The 16,339-nt window shown below is 41.8% G+C and overlaps 1 protein-coding gene across 3 annotated transcripts; it reads left to right on the forward strand.

The window, feature by feature from the left end:
• The first annotated feature begins 20 nt into the window (after window positions 1-20).
• ube2m (ubiquitin conjugating enzyme E2 M) lies at window positions 21-5,542 on the forward strand. 3 transcript variants are annotated; one of them, XM_079484562.1, is made up of 7 exons: window positions 21-153; window positions 456-665; window positions 1,836-1,930; window positions 2,604-2,642; window positions 3,035-3,138; window positions 3,479-3,542; window positions 4,310-5,542. In XM_079484562.1, the coding sequence occupies exons 2-7, from the start codon at window positions 551-553 to the stop codon at window positions 4,448-4,450; spliced, it is 558 nt and encodes a 185-aa protein (XP_079340688.1). In that variant the 5' UTR covers window positions 21-153; window positions 456-550; the 3' UTR covers window positions 4,451-5,542. The 3 variants fall into 3 exon arrangements, with proteins under 3 accessions (XP_079340688.1, XP_079340689.1, XP_079340687.1); XM_079484563.1 differs by having other exon boundaries at window positions 39-153; window positions 539-665; window positions 4,310-5,416; XM_079484561.1 differs by lacking the exon at window positions 21-153 and having other exon boundaries at window positions 156-665.
• Window positions 5,543-16,339: the final 10,797 nt, after the last annotated feature.

Here is a 16,339-nt window from a genome sequence, read left to right on the forward strand (position 1 = left end):
CCCCAACTATATAAATACATGCTGATCATATTAAGTGTAACACAACATTACGTTTTAAATAAAAAAAATATATATATGTTTTACATTTTTGTGTATTCCAGGTTTTATTGCCGCACCAATTGCATCAATAAAAATCCCCCGCGGAGAAATATGGTAAGTTCAGAGGGGTAAATAAATGCAAAACGAAGTAAAACAGAGTCCGATAGACTCAGAATAGTGTGGTGTAGTCTCAAGAGAACAGAGGCACAACTCTATTGAGGATAAAGTGAGAGAGAAGCGAGTGAGGACAGGCAGATGTGTCTCAGTGCTCTTTAATGTTCAGCTAACATTAGCAGGCAGCTAACACACACACACACACACACACACACACACACACACACCGACTCTCTCTCTCTCTCTCTCTCTCTCTCTCTCTCTCTCTCTCTCTCTCTCTCTCTCTCTCTCTCCCCCCACAGCTGCTGTGAAACGCACACCGCACCTCACTCAACACGCGTTGTCTGCGGGTTCGGTTGATTTTGAGCTTGTTTTCTGAGCACAGAAGTGAGTGAAGATGATCAAGCTTTTCTCGCTGAAGCAACAGAAGAAGGACGAGGAGTCTGCCGGGGGAACGCGAGCGGGAGTCGGCGGAAAGAAGGCGAGCGCGGCCCAGCTGCGGATACAGAAGGGTACGACAATAAAACAACAACAACAACACGTAAACACCACGAAACAGTCATTTATTTCACGTCACGTCACGGACACATTCGGCGCAGTGTGAACGCTGTTTTCAGTTTAGTTCGGCGATGTGAAGAAGTGAATGAAGAGAGTTAAGGCTGCAGGGTTAGCCGGACGAGCTAATGTTTACATGATATCTTCTGACAACCTGCTTTTAACATGTTTGCCTTCTTTAGACATCTAAAGTCATCACTTTTCACTCTCACGAGATTTCTTGGACATAAAAGCTTACAATGTGAAAGTCAGTAGTGAGAAATGTCACTGAAAATATTGAGGCCTACACATTCGCACAGTGTTTGTTTGTGTTCACTTTACAGTCCGTACACAAACAAACAGCACAGAATGAATCAGTTTAAGTGTGTCATAAACAAATGAGTGCACAAGAACCCGACTGACCCTAACCAACAAACACAACCCAGTTCACTCATACCAGAGAACATGTGAGTCTGTGCTTTACATGTAAGAGTTGATTTAGCAGACCCTTTTATCCGTACTCAGCCCATCATTCACTGGCCCTCGTGTCATCTCTTCAGCTGGTGTAGGAAGTAATACCCCGGCTCTCTCTTGCTTTGCTCAAGTGCAGAATGATGTCATAGAAATGTTGATCCGTTATGGATTAAGTGTGAATATTGTCCATGTTTTGGTGCGCACACTAGATTATAAATTGTAAGGCAAAAATACTCTTATGTCAAGCCACAAAACTTCAAATTGTCTGTTGTATTTTCTCGAGCACGTCGCATTGAAACACAGTCATGTCCTCATAGCTGACAAACACCTGCTGGCTCCTCTTGTCAGTGTGAAGCATGAAGCTCATCAGTCTGTTAGAGTCCCGCCGCCGTGTGTTTTGGACATTCGCACTGTTCAACCATGCATCCCTGACCGGTTCCTCCATCACCTCCCTCTCGCTCAAAACAGCAAAGATCTGATGAGAAACACGTACAGTCGGCCTTTACATTTATTGCTGGAGAAGAAAATCCTCATCAGAGTGTGTGATTGGCCAAAAGTACTCTGAATTAATACGCCGTAAAAATAAACCTTCCATTCACAGAACCAAAGTTTTTATTCATTGAAAATCTAGTCACTCATTTCAGTGTTAACGTTTCTCTCCGTTTGTGTGTCAGACATCAATGAGCTGAATCTTCCAAAGACATGTGAGATTGTTTTCCCGGACCAGGACGACCTCCTCAACTTTAAACTCATCATCTCACCTGATGAGGTTTGACTTTTACTCACTCGCTCTTCTTCACAAGAATGACAGATGCTCGGATGCTTCTGCTGTGTTTAAACAAAAGCATTTTAATGGCCTTTATTTCAACTTCTGTAAGTCGTGTTGCCGTGCACATCACACACACATCTCACAGACAAACGTGTTAAGTGAATCTTTTCAGTGATTTGATGGGAGTTTGTTATATCTGATCTGGAGTTCTGCAGCATTTGCCTTTTTTTGAAGTCAAATCTCAAACATCACTCGTGTATCATTCCATTTGTTTTCATGGTTAGGATGTAAACAATATTGTTCTAAAGAAAATTGAGTGTTTTGAGGACACAAAAAGAGGCTTTTTTTTAAGATACCTGAAAAGTGTGTAACTATAGCTGCCAATAGAAATAAAACAGCATTTCAACTTTCAGTAGTGAAACTGTAAACTATTTTGGTTTCAAATTAAAATGATGATTGTTTGGAAATATCATGTTGCAGATTATTTTTTCTTTGAGAAGGGTCTTTTTTCTCAGATTTGTGTGTGTAAAATGCACTAATAGGAAATCTCTGTAGTGTTTCTAAATCCAGAGCTTACTTAACAAATGCTGGAAACATCCTGCCAGTAGTGTGAATAAGTATCAGATATACATATATTAAGATGCACTCGTGCTTTCCTCTGTTTATTTTGCAGGGATTCTACAAAGGAGGAAAGTTTGTGTTCAGTTTTAAGGTAAAAACATTACATTGTTGAATGCTAGGGAGTTTCTGCTGGCACAAAGAGCTTGAGGCCGTCTTCTAAACAACTTTGGCTGATTATTATCTCATATATTGTTTGATTAATAAAATATTTTTTGTCTTCTGTTTTTAGTAGATATTGTTTGTCGACCTAACTTCCCTTGTCTGTTTTTAATAGAAAAAAATCAGTAATTGATGGCACAAATCTATGCCATCTTAGTCATTGCATTTCCTCAAATCTGACAGCACGCACTGCTCAGTATTAATGATCTGTGTCTTCAGTCTTCTAGCTTCAAATTCTTGCGGTATACAGAATGTTTTGTCCCTTGTCAGTTGCTTTTAGTTTTCTCACAAAAAACTGAGATTCAGTGTTTTTTTCTTTTACAGGTAGGACAGGGATACCCTCACGACCCTCCAAAAGTCAAATGTGAAACAATGGTTTATCACCCCAACATTGATCTTGAAGGAAATGTCTGTCTAAATATTTTGAGGTAAAAGTCTAACCCGCTTTAAAACTGGCAACAGTGCCCTCAGAGATTTTACATACGTTCTTCATCAATACATGAACCAGATCGATCTGCTCTGATGTCAATCACAATATAACCTTTATTCTAAGTTGCCAATATAAGTATAGAAAAAAAAGATACTTTTTTTCAAACTGTATAGATATAGACAAAGTGAGATGTGTTTTTGCATGTGATTGTACCAATATATATATATGGTAGAAGGTGTTAAATCATGTCATGAATAATCTTTTAATCAAATAGTCTTCTGTATGATGAATAGATTTCAGTCTTCATCACATTCAAATGAGTTGTTGTTATGTTTCAGAGAAGACTGGAAGCCAGTGTTGACGATCAACTCCATCATATATGGACTACAGTATCTGTTCCTTGTAAGTGTAAAGTTTTGATTCTTGGTTCACATTCTCTGGTTGTATTAGAAATGTTTTATCCATGTTCCTCCCTCGTATCAGGACGAGAGGATATGTTGAACTGTTTCTATAATGCTAGTGTAAAGTGCCGTTCACGTGATAACTGTAACTCTAGAGAATAGCAGGGTTCAGAGAGCTAAATCCTAAACCATTTGTTCCAGCTGATGAACGATAAAACATCTTGTCGAACTTGTTCGGACATGATCGCACCTTCATCCATCAGTAAGAGGCTTCACTGTCATATTTTGGAGAAAGATGTTCGGGAATTAAAACGTAAACGTCATTGTAGTAACAGGGAACACTGCATCTTAAAATTAACATAACATTATCATCCGCTGGTGTGTATGACATATAGCCTATTGCTCCCTGTATTCTTTGTAAGTGTAAGTCGCTTGGGATAAAAGCCTCTGCAAAATTTTAATGTGTGGATGCTAATATAGTTATAGTTGCAGTTATCGTAACAATGTGAACGGCCCTTAAGAAAACGTTTTTTGTCATGCTGGTTGGAAGTCTCTTAACATCCTAATTGCAATCAATAAGTAAAGCGAAACATTGGTATTTTTATAATTATATATCGTCTGTGAAAGGCGTAGGGTCAAAATATCTTGGACCAATTACTGACCAGCGGTGATGGCCTAAAGAATGAAATGTCAGCTCCGAGCCTTTAGCCAGGGGTTGTTAAGCAAGTGTCATTGTATTCATGTTTCAAATCTGTGTGCCAATTTTAGGAGCCGAATCCTGAAGATCCCTTAAACAAAGAGGCAGCAGAGGTCCTACAGACGAACCGGAGGCTTTTCGAGCAGAACGTTCAGAGATCTCTGAGAGGAGGCTACGTGGGTGCCACCTACTTTGAGCGCTGTCTGAAATAGTCTCGAGTCCACTGGCCCTTACATCCCAGAATGCATTTATCGTTTACATGCGCTGAGAAATACTGACTGACACACTGACGGAGGAGAAGCGGGGGGGAGGGGGGTCAGGGGTTTCTCACGGGACAGGCTCAGCGCGGGTGGGTTCACAAGGAATGGGCTTTGAAAGGCTGGTCAGTGATTGTTGCTCAGAGAATTCAGTCGTATTTGCCACGATGCTGGTACCCAATTTTTGTTTTTCTTTTTCGTTAGTTTTTTTGCCGAGCTTCATATGCTAATTTACCCCCACCCCCTCACAGACGTGAACCAAGCCAGAGAGACATGTTGAAATCATTTACACTTCTCTTGTATTCCATTATGAAGGCATGAGGACTGATGTTGTTTGGGCTACAGTGACGGGGGAACCCGCCTTGCATCGCACATACTCAGCTGCGTTAAATAGTCACTCGTTTAAGTTTTTGCAAAACAACAAGTCGTGTATATCACATTTGACCAATGGAGAAAACGCTGACTGATTGAAGGCCTGACAAACTTACGGACTGCACTCGGTTACCATTGATGGGATTCGTATGCAAACGGGCTGTTGCGGGATTGGGAGAGAGTTCTGTGTTTTATTCTAGTTTCGTGGTTGGGAACGGGCGGGCGTGGATTTTCATGAAGAGGGAGGGGGCGCAGGGTTGGAATGGAATGGTTGCGTAAATTGTTACAGTTCTGTTGTGTATATTAAAATCCCGGCTGTTCACAATGACTGCAATATGAATTATGTTAAATAAAATATTGACTTGAATGCCTGCATTTTAAGATTAGTGTAAACGACAACAGCGGATTGTTTCAAATCAATAAAATGTTTTATCTGACTTATACAACTATGAGTTGACCAAAGTGTCGCTACATCAAGACCTTTGTTTTGAGAAAACATTGCGCTGTGCAATTTGTGTGTTACTTGATCGGATGGATAATATTTTGTGCAATATACTATATATTCACTGTTGAACTTTAAAAGCTAAGCTTCCTGAGAAATATTAAGTCAAACGTAGCTTCTAGATAAGCTCACATAACGATATGTTTATTAAGTGCAGTCCTAAGAAAACCATCAAGACACATGAATGATATCGTAACAATAGGCTTGATTGAGAATCGATCAGCGCACGATGCATGCCGGTTAGAAAAGTGTCCGAGTTACTTCCGCCTTGCTCTGATGTCATGCTGACGTGTGCCAAAACTCTCGCGACGAGCCTGACCGCGGCTATGGAAGGCCATTTAGGCAGAAATGTCTTTAGACGTAACGTGTACAGACGCGTTATTGGGTCTAAAGACGTAATTTCACGTACAGATGTTTTGGTTTAGCCAATGGTAAGCCCCAAAACGGAATGATTTGCATAAAATTGATTAAACATATAGCCGTGACGTCATCGTTCACGTAGCCACGTGTCATTCATGAATAATGCATTTAAACGTGACGTGCCCTTATGCGTGGCATTGCAACATGGTCCTAGTTCCGGGTACGTCAGCAATACGTAATTTTAGGACAAGGAAAAGGAGAGCATTTCAATATACAAGCGGTAGAAGTAGACAAGGAGAAGCAATGTCTTTGCCAAATTTTCTTAACAATTGCAGACGCGTTTTTCAAGAATGTGTACATCTTTGCATGTCAGATAATGTGGAGGTTTTTTCCCCTTAACAGCCAAGTGATCTGCTACTCCTCAGTGTTCCCACTTAGATTAGATTAGATTCAACTTTATTGTCATTACACATATACATGTACAGTGTAACGAAATGTAGTTTAGGTCTCAGAAGTGACATTAGCAAGTGCAGGATATACAGTTTGAATAAATACAGAATACAATATTGATAAAATATTATACAGTGGGCATGGACTATGAAAATATTTTACAGTAGGTATGTTCTATGAAAATATGACAGTAGGTTTGTACTATGAACAATATATACAGATGAATATATACTATGAACATTAACACTATGAACATTAATGTACAGGTGGCTATGAACAGATAATAATTTAGACTAGACAATAGTGCAAGTGATTAAGTGTGCATAGATTATTGACATTAGCTGTTAAAGTTGCAGTGCAATAGGTGAGTTAATGCAGTTGTTGAAGTTATAGTGCAGTAGATGACTAGATGCAGTTAATAGAGTTACAGTGCAGTAGATAGGTTAGTGCAGTTATGGAAGTGGTCCATTAGTGCAAATGAGCATTCAGTTAAATATTCCTGGTGTGCAAGTGAGCAGTATAGAGTGCAAATGATGCTGTGCGTGTGTAAACAGTCCAGTAGAGCAGATAACATGAAGTACTGGTGTGTACAGTTCAGTCATGCATGCAGCCCTGTAGTGCAATGTAAACAATGTTATAGCAGCTTGGAGTTAAAGGTAAGAGAGGTAGTGGAATCAGTGGGGGGCAGAGTTCAATAATGAAACAGCTCTGGGAAAAAAGCTGTTTCTTATTCTGCTGGTTCTTGTCCGGAGGCACCGGAAGCGCCTACTGGAAGGCAGGAGAGTAAACAGTCTATGAGCGGGGTGAGAGGAGTCCTTGAGAATGCTGGGAGCTCGACGCAGACAGCGTTTCTTCTGGATGTCCTCAATGGGAGAAAGTGTAGTCCCTGTGATGTGCTGGGCTGTTTTCACCACCCGCTGCAGTGCCTTGCGCTCAGCAACAGAACAGTTCCCGTACCAGACTGTGACACAGTTGGTCAGGATGCTCTCTATCGTGCAGCGATAGAAGTTCACCAGGATAGTTGAAGAGAGTTGGTTCTTCTTCAGTGTCCTCAGAAAGAAGAGACGCTGGTGAGCCTTCTTGACCAGGCATGAGGTGTTGGTGGTCCAGGACAGGTCCTCCGAAATGGGAGTCTTCAGGAACTTAAAACTGGAAACACGTTCAACAGCCATTCCATTAATGTGGACCCGTGTGTGCCTCCTTTCGCCTTCCTGAAGTCCACGATGATCTCGTTTGTCTTGGAGGTGTTAAGGAGCAGGTTGTTGTCTAAACACCATGTGGCCAGGTGCCGGACCTCCTCCCTGTATGCAGTCTCATCGTTGTTGCTGATGAGACCAATCACCGTTGTATCGTCTGCAAACTTGATGAAGGAGTTAGATCCGTTCACAGGCCTGCAGTCGAGCGTGAAAAGGGAGTAGAGAAAGGGGCTCAGTACGCAGTTTTGCAGTGTGAATAATATGTTTTGTTAAAATATATGTTTTGAAATGCAAACTAAATGCAGCATATGATATTGGTTAACCAGTACACAAAACAGAGTTTTTTCCACAAAACACTATGTTTAGTAATTATAAATTTAATTATTTATATAATAATATTAAACTGTATTTTCGCCATGCTTTTAAGCAAAATAAAAAGAGTCAAAGGGAAAGTGTAGCTAAAATGAAATATGGTAAGGGCTACGTTTCTTGATGTGACTTAGTTTGACAGCGGAAGTTGTGGGTTTACGCGTCTACAAGCAATAACGCATCGACGCGTCTAACGTCTGTACACGAAATTACGTCTTTAGGCGCAATAACGCGTCCACGCGTTATAGCGTCTGTACACGTTACGTCTAAAGACATTTCTGCCTAAATGGCCTTCCATACGTCTAAAGACATTTCTGCCTAAATTGCCTTCCATATCCATACGTGGCCTCCTCTCGACTCCGATGATGAAAAGCACGATGGGAAACGACTCGATGACGACACGGCTCAAACGCTCATGTCAGCTGATATCTTCAGTGTTCCATAAGTCCATTATCTGAAGTGATTTATATGTGAATCATAATGTCCTCATAATCAGCTGTTCAATTGAAGCGATTTCACCTGCGATAAAAAGCGCTTTTATATTCAAGCATGAGAAAAACATTTCAAAACAAGACGCTATACAGTTTACATTCAAAAACATCCGTTTTAAGAGAGGATACAGTAATAAAAGATAATACAATAGAAAGAAAAAATATGATATTCATATTAATCAATTCAAAACAATACATTTAATTTATATTATTGAATAAGTCCAGCTTTTTATTATTTGCTTTTGACAGCATTTTTTAATGTTGTCCCAAAGAATTCTTAAATACTATAAACAGTATAAATGACATTTAACCACAGTTATTGCACTTTGTCCAGGAATTAAATAAAAATATGCTCTGTGCGTTCTGGAAATGAGTTACAGAAGTGACACAATAAAGGAACTCTCCAGAAGGATAAATATCACATACAGTTTTAAATGTACTTCTTTGATTTCTGGGATAAACTGGAAACCTTAAATAGGAGGTTCTGATATGTTTAAGTATTCAATTGTCAAAGAAAAGATCAAAACTCTTTCTTACAGCCTTAACATGTCTGATAGAGTTTGTCTTATATATGTTTATATCTCTCACTGTCGAGTGTTCTCTTTCATTGCTGTCGATTATGTCCGGCACTGTTTTTCACTCCTCTGCCTTCTCTCGTCTTCTTTTCAGGCGAGCCAAGGTGAATCTCAAACAAGCACAATGTGCATCATGACATCTAGCTTCAGAACTCCTCATTAACACAGACAAGAGTGAAATACTACCTGTACATGATTCCAACAAAACCCTTATCAACGGAATTAAGCTCAAGTCAGCTTTATTTATATAGTGCTTTTAACTATTTTCATTGTTACAAAGCAACTATACAAAATAAACACGTAAGGGTATGCAAGTCAAAACACAGGTCAAATATCAGACAGACCGAGAAGCCAAGCACAAGGAACACAAGCTTGGTACAAAAAAACGTCTTTATTTGAACCCAAGAATCAAAAATAACTTTACACATAAATTTCTTACAACAAAATAATATAACCAAACAGAAAATGAGATCAAAGCGGTTAGACAAAACCAAACAAACACAACTTAAACTGACCAGGGACCCGTTTCAATAAGGAGGTTCAAGCAACCCTGAGTTAAAATATGAACTCTGAGTTGATTTACTCAGATAATCTCTACTCTGAGTTTTCTGTTTCAGAACAGCTGGTTTCAATGAGTTCAATCCACTCTGAGTAACTTTACTCGAGGTTACTCGTGTTCATCGCGGCTTTAAAAAGCCATCATCAATTGAGCGAAGATAACACGATTCACCATGGCAACGCCACGTGACAAAAAGCGCTCCGTTTATTTCTCGCCAGTCGAATTGGAGGCACTATATATATATATGTATATATAAACATATATACCTACGATTTTTTGTCATGTAGGTGCAATCCTTCTGCAATAAAAAGAACATGGCAGCAGCTGAGAATAAAATATAAAAACATCATTCAGTCCGATGAGTTTAAATGCTCTTGGTAGTAGAATGCCTGACTGGGAAATGTTTGATATATTTAATAAACTGGCCTTGAAAGTTTTGAGTATATGAGAACCGAGCACTGTGGCTGTAGAAGACAAAAAACTGGCCATGCTTGCCCCTGCTCCAGCTATGTGTAACGGAGGCCAGCTAGAGATGCTCTAGCGACAGACGCAATATGGACTGCGGTCGTTAGGCTCGTGGTTAGAGCGCCCGTCTCTCGTTCTGACCGATGGCAGTTCGAAGCCAGAACAGAACGGGGCGAGTGAGACCTTTTAAATGTGCACCCAATCACATTGGGAAATCCTAAAGGGTATTTGAATTATTAGAGTCGGCAGCAAGAGCACATTTATTTGATCAGCTTATTCAGAAAGACGTTCACCATTCACCTGCAATCCTATGAAACTCCTCTTTGATGGCTCTCACAGGAAAATATATTTAATGGACTGTAAAGAAAAACTGTGCCGCTCAAATAAAGAATCCTCCGGATATGATAAAACATCCAAACGTGGCTTCACCATATATACTCTCCCGACGTAAATGTAACTCTCTCTGAATGAATGCAGCTTCCTCGTCTACGGGTTCCTGAATAAACGGACATTTAATGTCTGTGTTACGAACTTGTGCGCGATTAAGGAAAAGAAATGAAAAAACAAACGGCGAAGGCAATTTCAACACCGCTCGCGCTTCTAAAAGGGGCGGAGATTGTAACAAACCTCGGGTTAGTGGAATAAAACCTGCTCCAGACCAGGTTAGGTTCACAGAGTAGGTTACTATGGTTACTCACTCTAAGTATAAGATACCTTGATTTCTGAAACGGGCTTCACTTACCCCGCGGTCACGGGTTTGATATACCTCGCGTTCTGAAACTGAAAACCCAGAGTATCCCGTTTTCTTGGGGTTAATTTACTTTGAGTTTGCACTAAGCCTGCTTTCTGAAACGGGTCCCAGATCAAATGAACAAAGCAACAGTTTATAAAGGAAAGGATGGGCCCATTACTAATTAAGAGGGGGAACAATTTAACTTTACACACACACAACATATAACCCTACATAAATCAAAATCAAACAGAGATATATGGTAAATAAAGTAGAGGAAGCTACATGTAAACAAATATCATAAATGTACAACTAACTAAATCACGAAATAAATACATTAAGGTTCCTTCCTCCTCCCCGGGCCACTCCCAGTGAATGGTACGTCCGGAAGGAACCAAAAAGCTAAATGCGGTGTTCCTGCCGGACTCTAGTTTACCGTCACACCAGGATGCGGCTGCAGCGGATCATGTCGATCACCGGTAAACTTAAACTCAAACTCAAACTAGAAAACAGATATAAATAACAGATACAACGCAACTAATTTTTTGTGCACTTCAAACCAGAACAATAAATGATGAATGAATGAATATGATGTTGTGTTTCATGTGGCTATCATACTGAAACAAATGAAAATGAATAAAAGAAGTTCACAATAAAGCTTACTCTGAAATGAATGTCCTTCGTGTAAATGTATGCATGTGTGTGCGTGTTTTGGGTACATCCATATTACCGCTCGTGTGCGGCCGTCACACAGACTATAAATTCCTATATGCAGTGTTAATGAAATAAAGCTTTAAAATTCAAGCAGCCCCCCCGGCCAGGAAAACAGTGTTAAACAGTATACAAACGGTGGCGAGGAACCCAAAACTCCATTGGAGGAGGAAAAAACAGGCCTAACCAGGGGACCAAGGTCAAACAATCTGTGAAATATCTTTGAATAACAATGAATAAATAAGCAAAGAAAAGACTGGAGGACAACTTTACACTTAAGTTTGCAAAGACTTTATACTTAACTATACAAGGAAGGACGTTGCTGTCAAAGGCTGAATATCAAGAATGGTTTGCCCGGCCCTATCATTATATATTGACACTAAAACAATATCTGCAATTTACTCTGTTCTATTCAAATTTATTTGGAAAAACAAGGCCGATTACAACAAAAGAAAAACAATGATTAGGAATTATGATGTTGGAGTCTTCAATGCTATTGATTTCAACTCTTTTTTTTCTAAATTAACCGGGTCAAACAATGTATGCTTGGAAGACATGTATGGGCTATAGTTTTAGTAGAGTTGTCATTTTAAATGTAATAAATTGCCCATCAAGCATTCAAATTTTCACAAGCAAGCACTGGATTCATACAAACTTTTCACCTCATAAGTGCACTGTATGGAACTATATTTAACAAACAATGTGTTGAAAAAAAACATTCATTTAGTTGTATTCAATGGAATCCTAACTTTTACACCTTATCAAGTCATCTCTACAATATTCTAGATTAATGGAAGAAATTCCTAATTTAATGATAGGTGGAATGGACAAAAACAAATGCAATAAATGGCATATCAGAAAAACTTACATTTGTACACATAGTATTGCCACGAAAGCAAGGGTTTAATGGAAACAAATATACCCTTCAATACTTTCCTATAACACCTGGACTTTTCAGAATTGTTTTGTAATTCCAAACAAAGCTATAGAACTTCACATAAAAATTCTCCACAACTTTTACCCCCGAAAATGACTTTTGTCCTAGTTTGGTTATTCAACCAGATTGTGCTTTTTGTGGTGATGAAGTTGGATCAGCGGTTCACTTGTTTTTTAGATTTATAGTGACAAGATTATTTCGGACTGAGGTTTCATTATTGATTTTTAATTTGGTCAATAATTTGATTGATATTAAAGAAGAAATTGTCCTGTGTTTATTTTCCAACACTGGCTTCACTACATTGGCCAATGAGTCCTGTGCTGCTTGCAAAAGATAAATCCATAAAAGTAAAGTTATAGCTTCTAATCCTATATCATTCAAGCTTTGCTTTATAAATTGAAGTTATTAATTCTTATAGTTGTTAAAACACACAAAATAGTAGAAGTAATTATTAGATCACCAGTGAACAGAAATATAATGTTAAATTGATTCGTTTCTACTCCCTTACTCTGCTCATTCTTTTTTAATGATCATTATTATTGTTCATTTCCCGTGGGCTCACCACGTGCGGGAGGGACCATAGGGGGTCGGTGCGTAGTGGATCGGGCGGCAGTCGGAGGAGAGTGCCTCGACAGCCCGATCCCTGGACACGGAAGCTAGCTCTAGGGACGTGGAACGTCACCTCGCTGGCGGGGAAGGAGCCTGAGATGGTGCGTGAGCTTGAGAGGTTCCGACTAGAGATAGTCGGGATCATCTCTACGCATGGCTTGGGCTCTGGAACCACACTCCTCGAGAGAGGATGGACACTTCATCACTCTGGAGTTGCCCATGGGGAGAGGCGGCGGGCTGGTGTGGGTCTGCTTATAGCCCCCCAGCTCTCCCGCCATGTGTTGGAGTTTACCCCGGTGAACGAGAGGGTCGTTTCCCTGCGCCTACGGGTCGGGGTTAGGTCTCTCACTGTTGTTTGTGCCTACGGGCTGAACGGCAGTGCAGAGTACCCGACCTTCTTGGAGTCTCTGGGAGGGGTGCTGGAAAGTACTCCGACTGGGGACTCTCTCGTCCTACTGGGGGACTTCAACGCCCATGTCGGCCACGACAGTGACACCTGGAGGGGCGTGATTGGGAGGAACGGCCCCCCTGATCTGAACCCGAGCGGTGTTCAGTTATTGGACTTCTGTGCTAGTCACAGTTTGTCTATAACGAACACCATGTTCAAGCATAAGGGTGTCCATCAGTGCACGTGGCACCAGGACACCCTAGGCCGCAGGTCGATGATCGACTTTGTGGTCGTTTCATCTGACCTGCGACCATATGTTTTGGACACTCGGGTTAAGAGAGGGGCGGGGCTGTCAACTGATCACCACCTGGTGGTGAGTTGGATCCGATGGCAGGAAAGGAAGCTGGACAGACTCAAACGTACTGTAAGGGTCTGCTGGGAACGCCTGGCCGAGTCTCCTGTCAGAGAGATCTTTAACTCCCACCTCCAGCAGAGCTTCAACCAGATCCCGAGGGAGGCTGGAGACATTGAGTCCGAGTGGACCATGTTCTCCGCCTCCATTGTCGAAGCAGCCACTCGGAGCTGTGGCTGTAAAGTCTCCGGTGCCTGTCGAGGCGGGAATCCCCGAACCCGGTGGTGGACACCGGAAGTAAGGGAAATCGTCAAGCTGAAGAAGGAGTCTTATCGGGCCTGGTTGGCTTGTGGGTCTCCTGAGGCAGCTGACAGGTCTGGCAGGCCAAGCGGACTGCTGCCCGGGTGGTTGTGGAGGCAAAAACTCGGGACTGGGAGGAGTTTGGTGAGGCCATGGAGAAGGACTATCGACTGGCCTCGAAGAGATTCTGGCAAACCGTCCGGCGCCTCAGGAGAGGGAAACAGTGCCCTACCAACGCTGTTAACAGTGGAGGTGGGAGGCTGTTGACCTCAACTGGGGATGTCGTCGGACGGTGGAAGGAGTACTTCGAGGATCTCCTCAATCCCACCGTCACGTCCTCCATTGAGGAAGCAGAGGCTGAGGGCTCAGAGGTGGACTCGTCCATCACCCAAGCCGAAGTCACTGAGGTAGTCAAGAAACTCCTCAGTGGCAAGGCACCGGGGGTGGATGAGATTCGCCCTGAGTACCTCAAGTCTCTAGATGTTATGGGGCTGTCTTGGCTGACACGCCTCTGCAGCATCGCGTGGCGGTCGGGGACAGTGCCTCTGGGATGGCAGACCGGGGTGGTGGTCCCTCTTTTTTTTAAGAAGGGGGACCGGAGGGTGTGTTCCAACTACAGGGGATCACACTTCTCAGCCTTCCCGGGAAAGTCTATGCCAGGGTACTGGAGAGGAGAATACGGCCGATAGTAGAACCTCGGATTCAGGAGGAACAGTGGTTTTCGTCCAGGACGTGGAACGCTGGACCAGCTTTACACCATCTACAGGGTGCTGGAGGGTTCATGGGAGTTTGCTCAACCAATCCACATGTGTTTTGTGGATTTGGAGAAGGCATTCGACTGTGTCCCTTGTGGCATCCTGTGGAGGGTGCTTCGGGAGTATGGGGTCTGTGGTCCCTTACTAAGGGCTGTCAGGTCCCTGTACGGCCGAAGCAGGAACTTGGTTCGCATTGCCGGCAGTAAGTCGGACTTGTTCCCAGTGCATGTCGGACTCCGGCAGGGCTGCCCTTTGTCACCGGTTCTGTTCGTAATTTTTATGGACAGAATTTCTAGGCGCAGCCAGGGGCCGGAGGGTGTCAGGTTTGGGGACCACACGATCTCGTCTCTGCTATTTGCGGATGATGTTGTAGTGTTGGCCCCTTCAAACCAGGACCATCAGCATGCACTGGGACGGTTTACAGCAGAGTGTGAAGCGGCTGGAATGAAAATCAGTACCTCCAAATCTGAGGCCATGGTCCTCAGTCGGAAAAGGGTGGCTTGCCCACTTCAAGTTGGTGGAGAGTTCCTTCCTCAAGTAGAGGAGTTTAAGTATCTCGGGGTCTTGTTCACGAGTGAGGAAAGGATGGAACGGGAGCTTGACAGACGGATCGGTGCAGCTTCTGCAGTAATGTGGTCGATGTACCGGTCCGTCGTGGTGAAGAAAGAGCTGAGCCGCAAGGCGAAACTCTCAATTTACCGGTCAATCTACGTTCCTACTCTCACCTATGGTCCTGAGCTTTGGGTCTGGGCATCTCTGCTTAGACTGCTGCCCCCGCGACCCGGCCCCGGATAAGCGGTAGAAAATGGATGGATGGATTATTGTTCATTTCAATTTATGATTCACTTCTTTCTGTTTTCTGTGTAGGCTATTGTGTTTACAAATGTATTGTTATACAAAATATTGAAATGCACCCCTTGTACTTTTTTCAATATAAATGTTGATAATAAATAAAAAATGAGGAAGTGAGCCTAAATTCTGTTTTTCAAACTCTTGGCTTTTGAGATGAGCAAAATCTGCGCAGAACCGATCACCGGCGATCACCGCGAGCTGCATGCCCGTTAGAAAAGTGTCCGAGTTACGTCCGCTTTGCTCTGATGTCATGCTGACGTGTGCCAAAAAACTCGCAGTTGCTCTCCTCCGACTGCGCTATTCAAAAGCATGATGGGAAACGACTGACTGACGACACAGCTTCAAGCTCATTGGCTGAGAATGTCAACTGATACATTTTCTCTTCATTCTAAGAATTAGATTACGCATCTGTTTATTTATATTTACATGCAAACGAAACAAAAACAAAACACGCCTGAAGTTAAGAATTAGGACATGCGTTTATTTTATATTTCTCTTCAATAGAATTCTTCCTTGTTGTAAATTTCTCTTTATTTTATTGTATGTTTGTGTGAATTAATAAATTAATCCATTAAAAATATACATGCACACATACATATCTAAATGGACCGTTTAGTCATTATGCCTCATCTTTGTGTGGTTTCATCTGAGAAGTGTCTGGGTCTTAAAACAAGGGAAGAAATTCTGAAGAATGTTTGCTACAATACAGCTTTGACTTGCATGGTATGGAAAAATACAATGGACGTGAAATGGTGGCAGAAACCTGCGTGTTATTAAATATTATAAACATTTGTTATGACCTCTGTCTCTCAAAAGCAACTTGCTATTTACTTCATTTACAATTTGTTTATACAATCCTTGAAAATGTGTT

Source organism: Barbatula barbatula (assembly GCF_947034865.1).
Source record: "Barbatula barbatula genome assembly, chromosome: 21".
In the NCBI taxonomy this organism is placed as follows: Eukaryota; Metazoa; Chordata; class Actinopteri; order Cypriniformes; family Nemacheilidae; genus Barbatula; species Barbatula barbatula.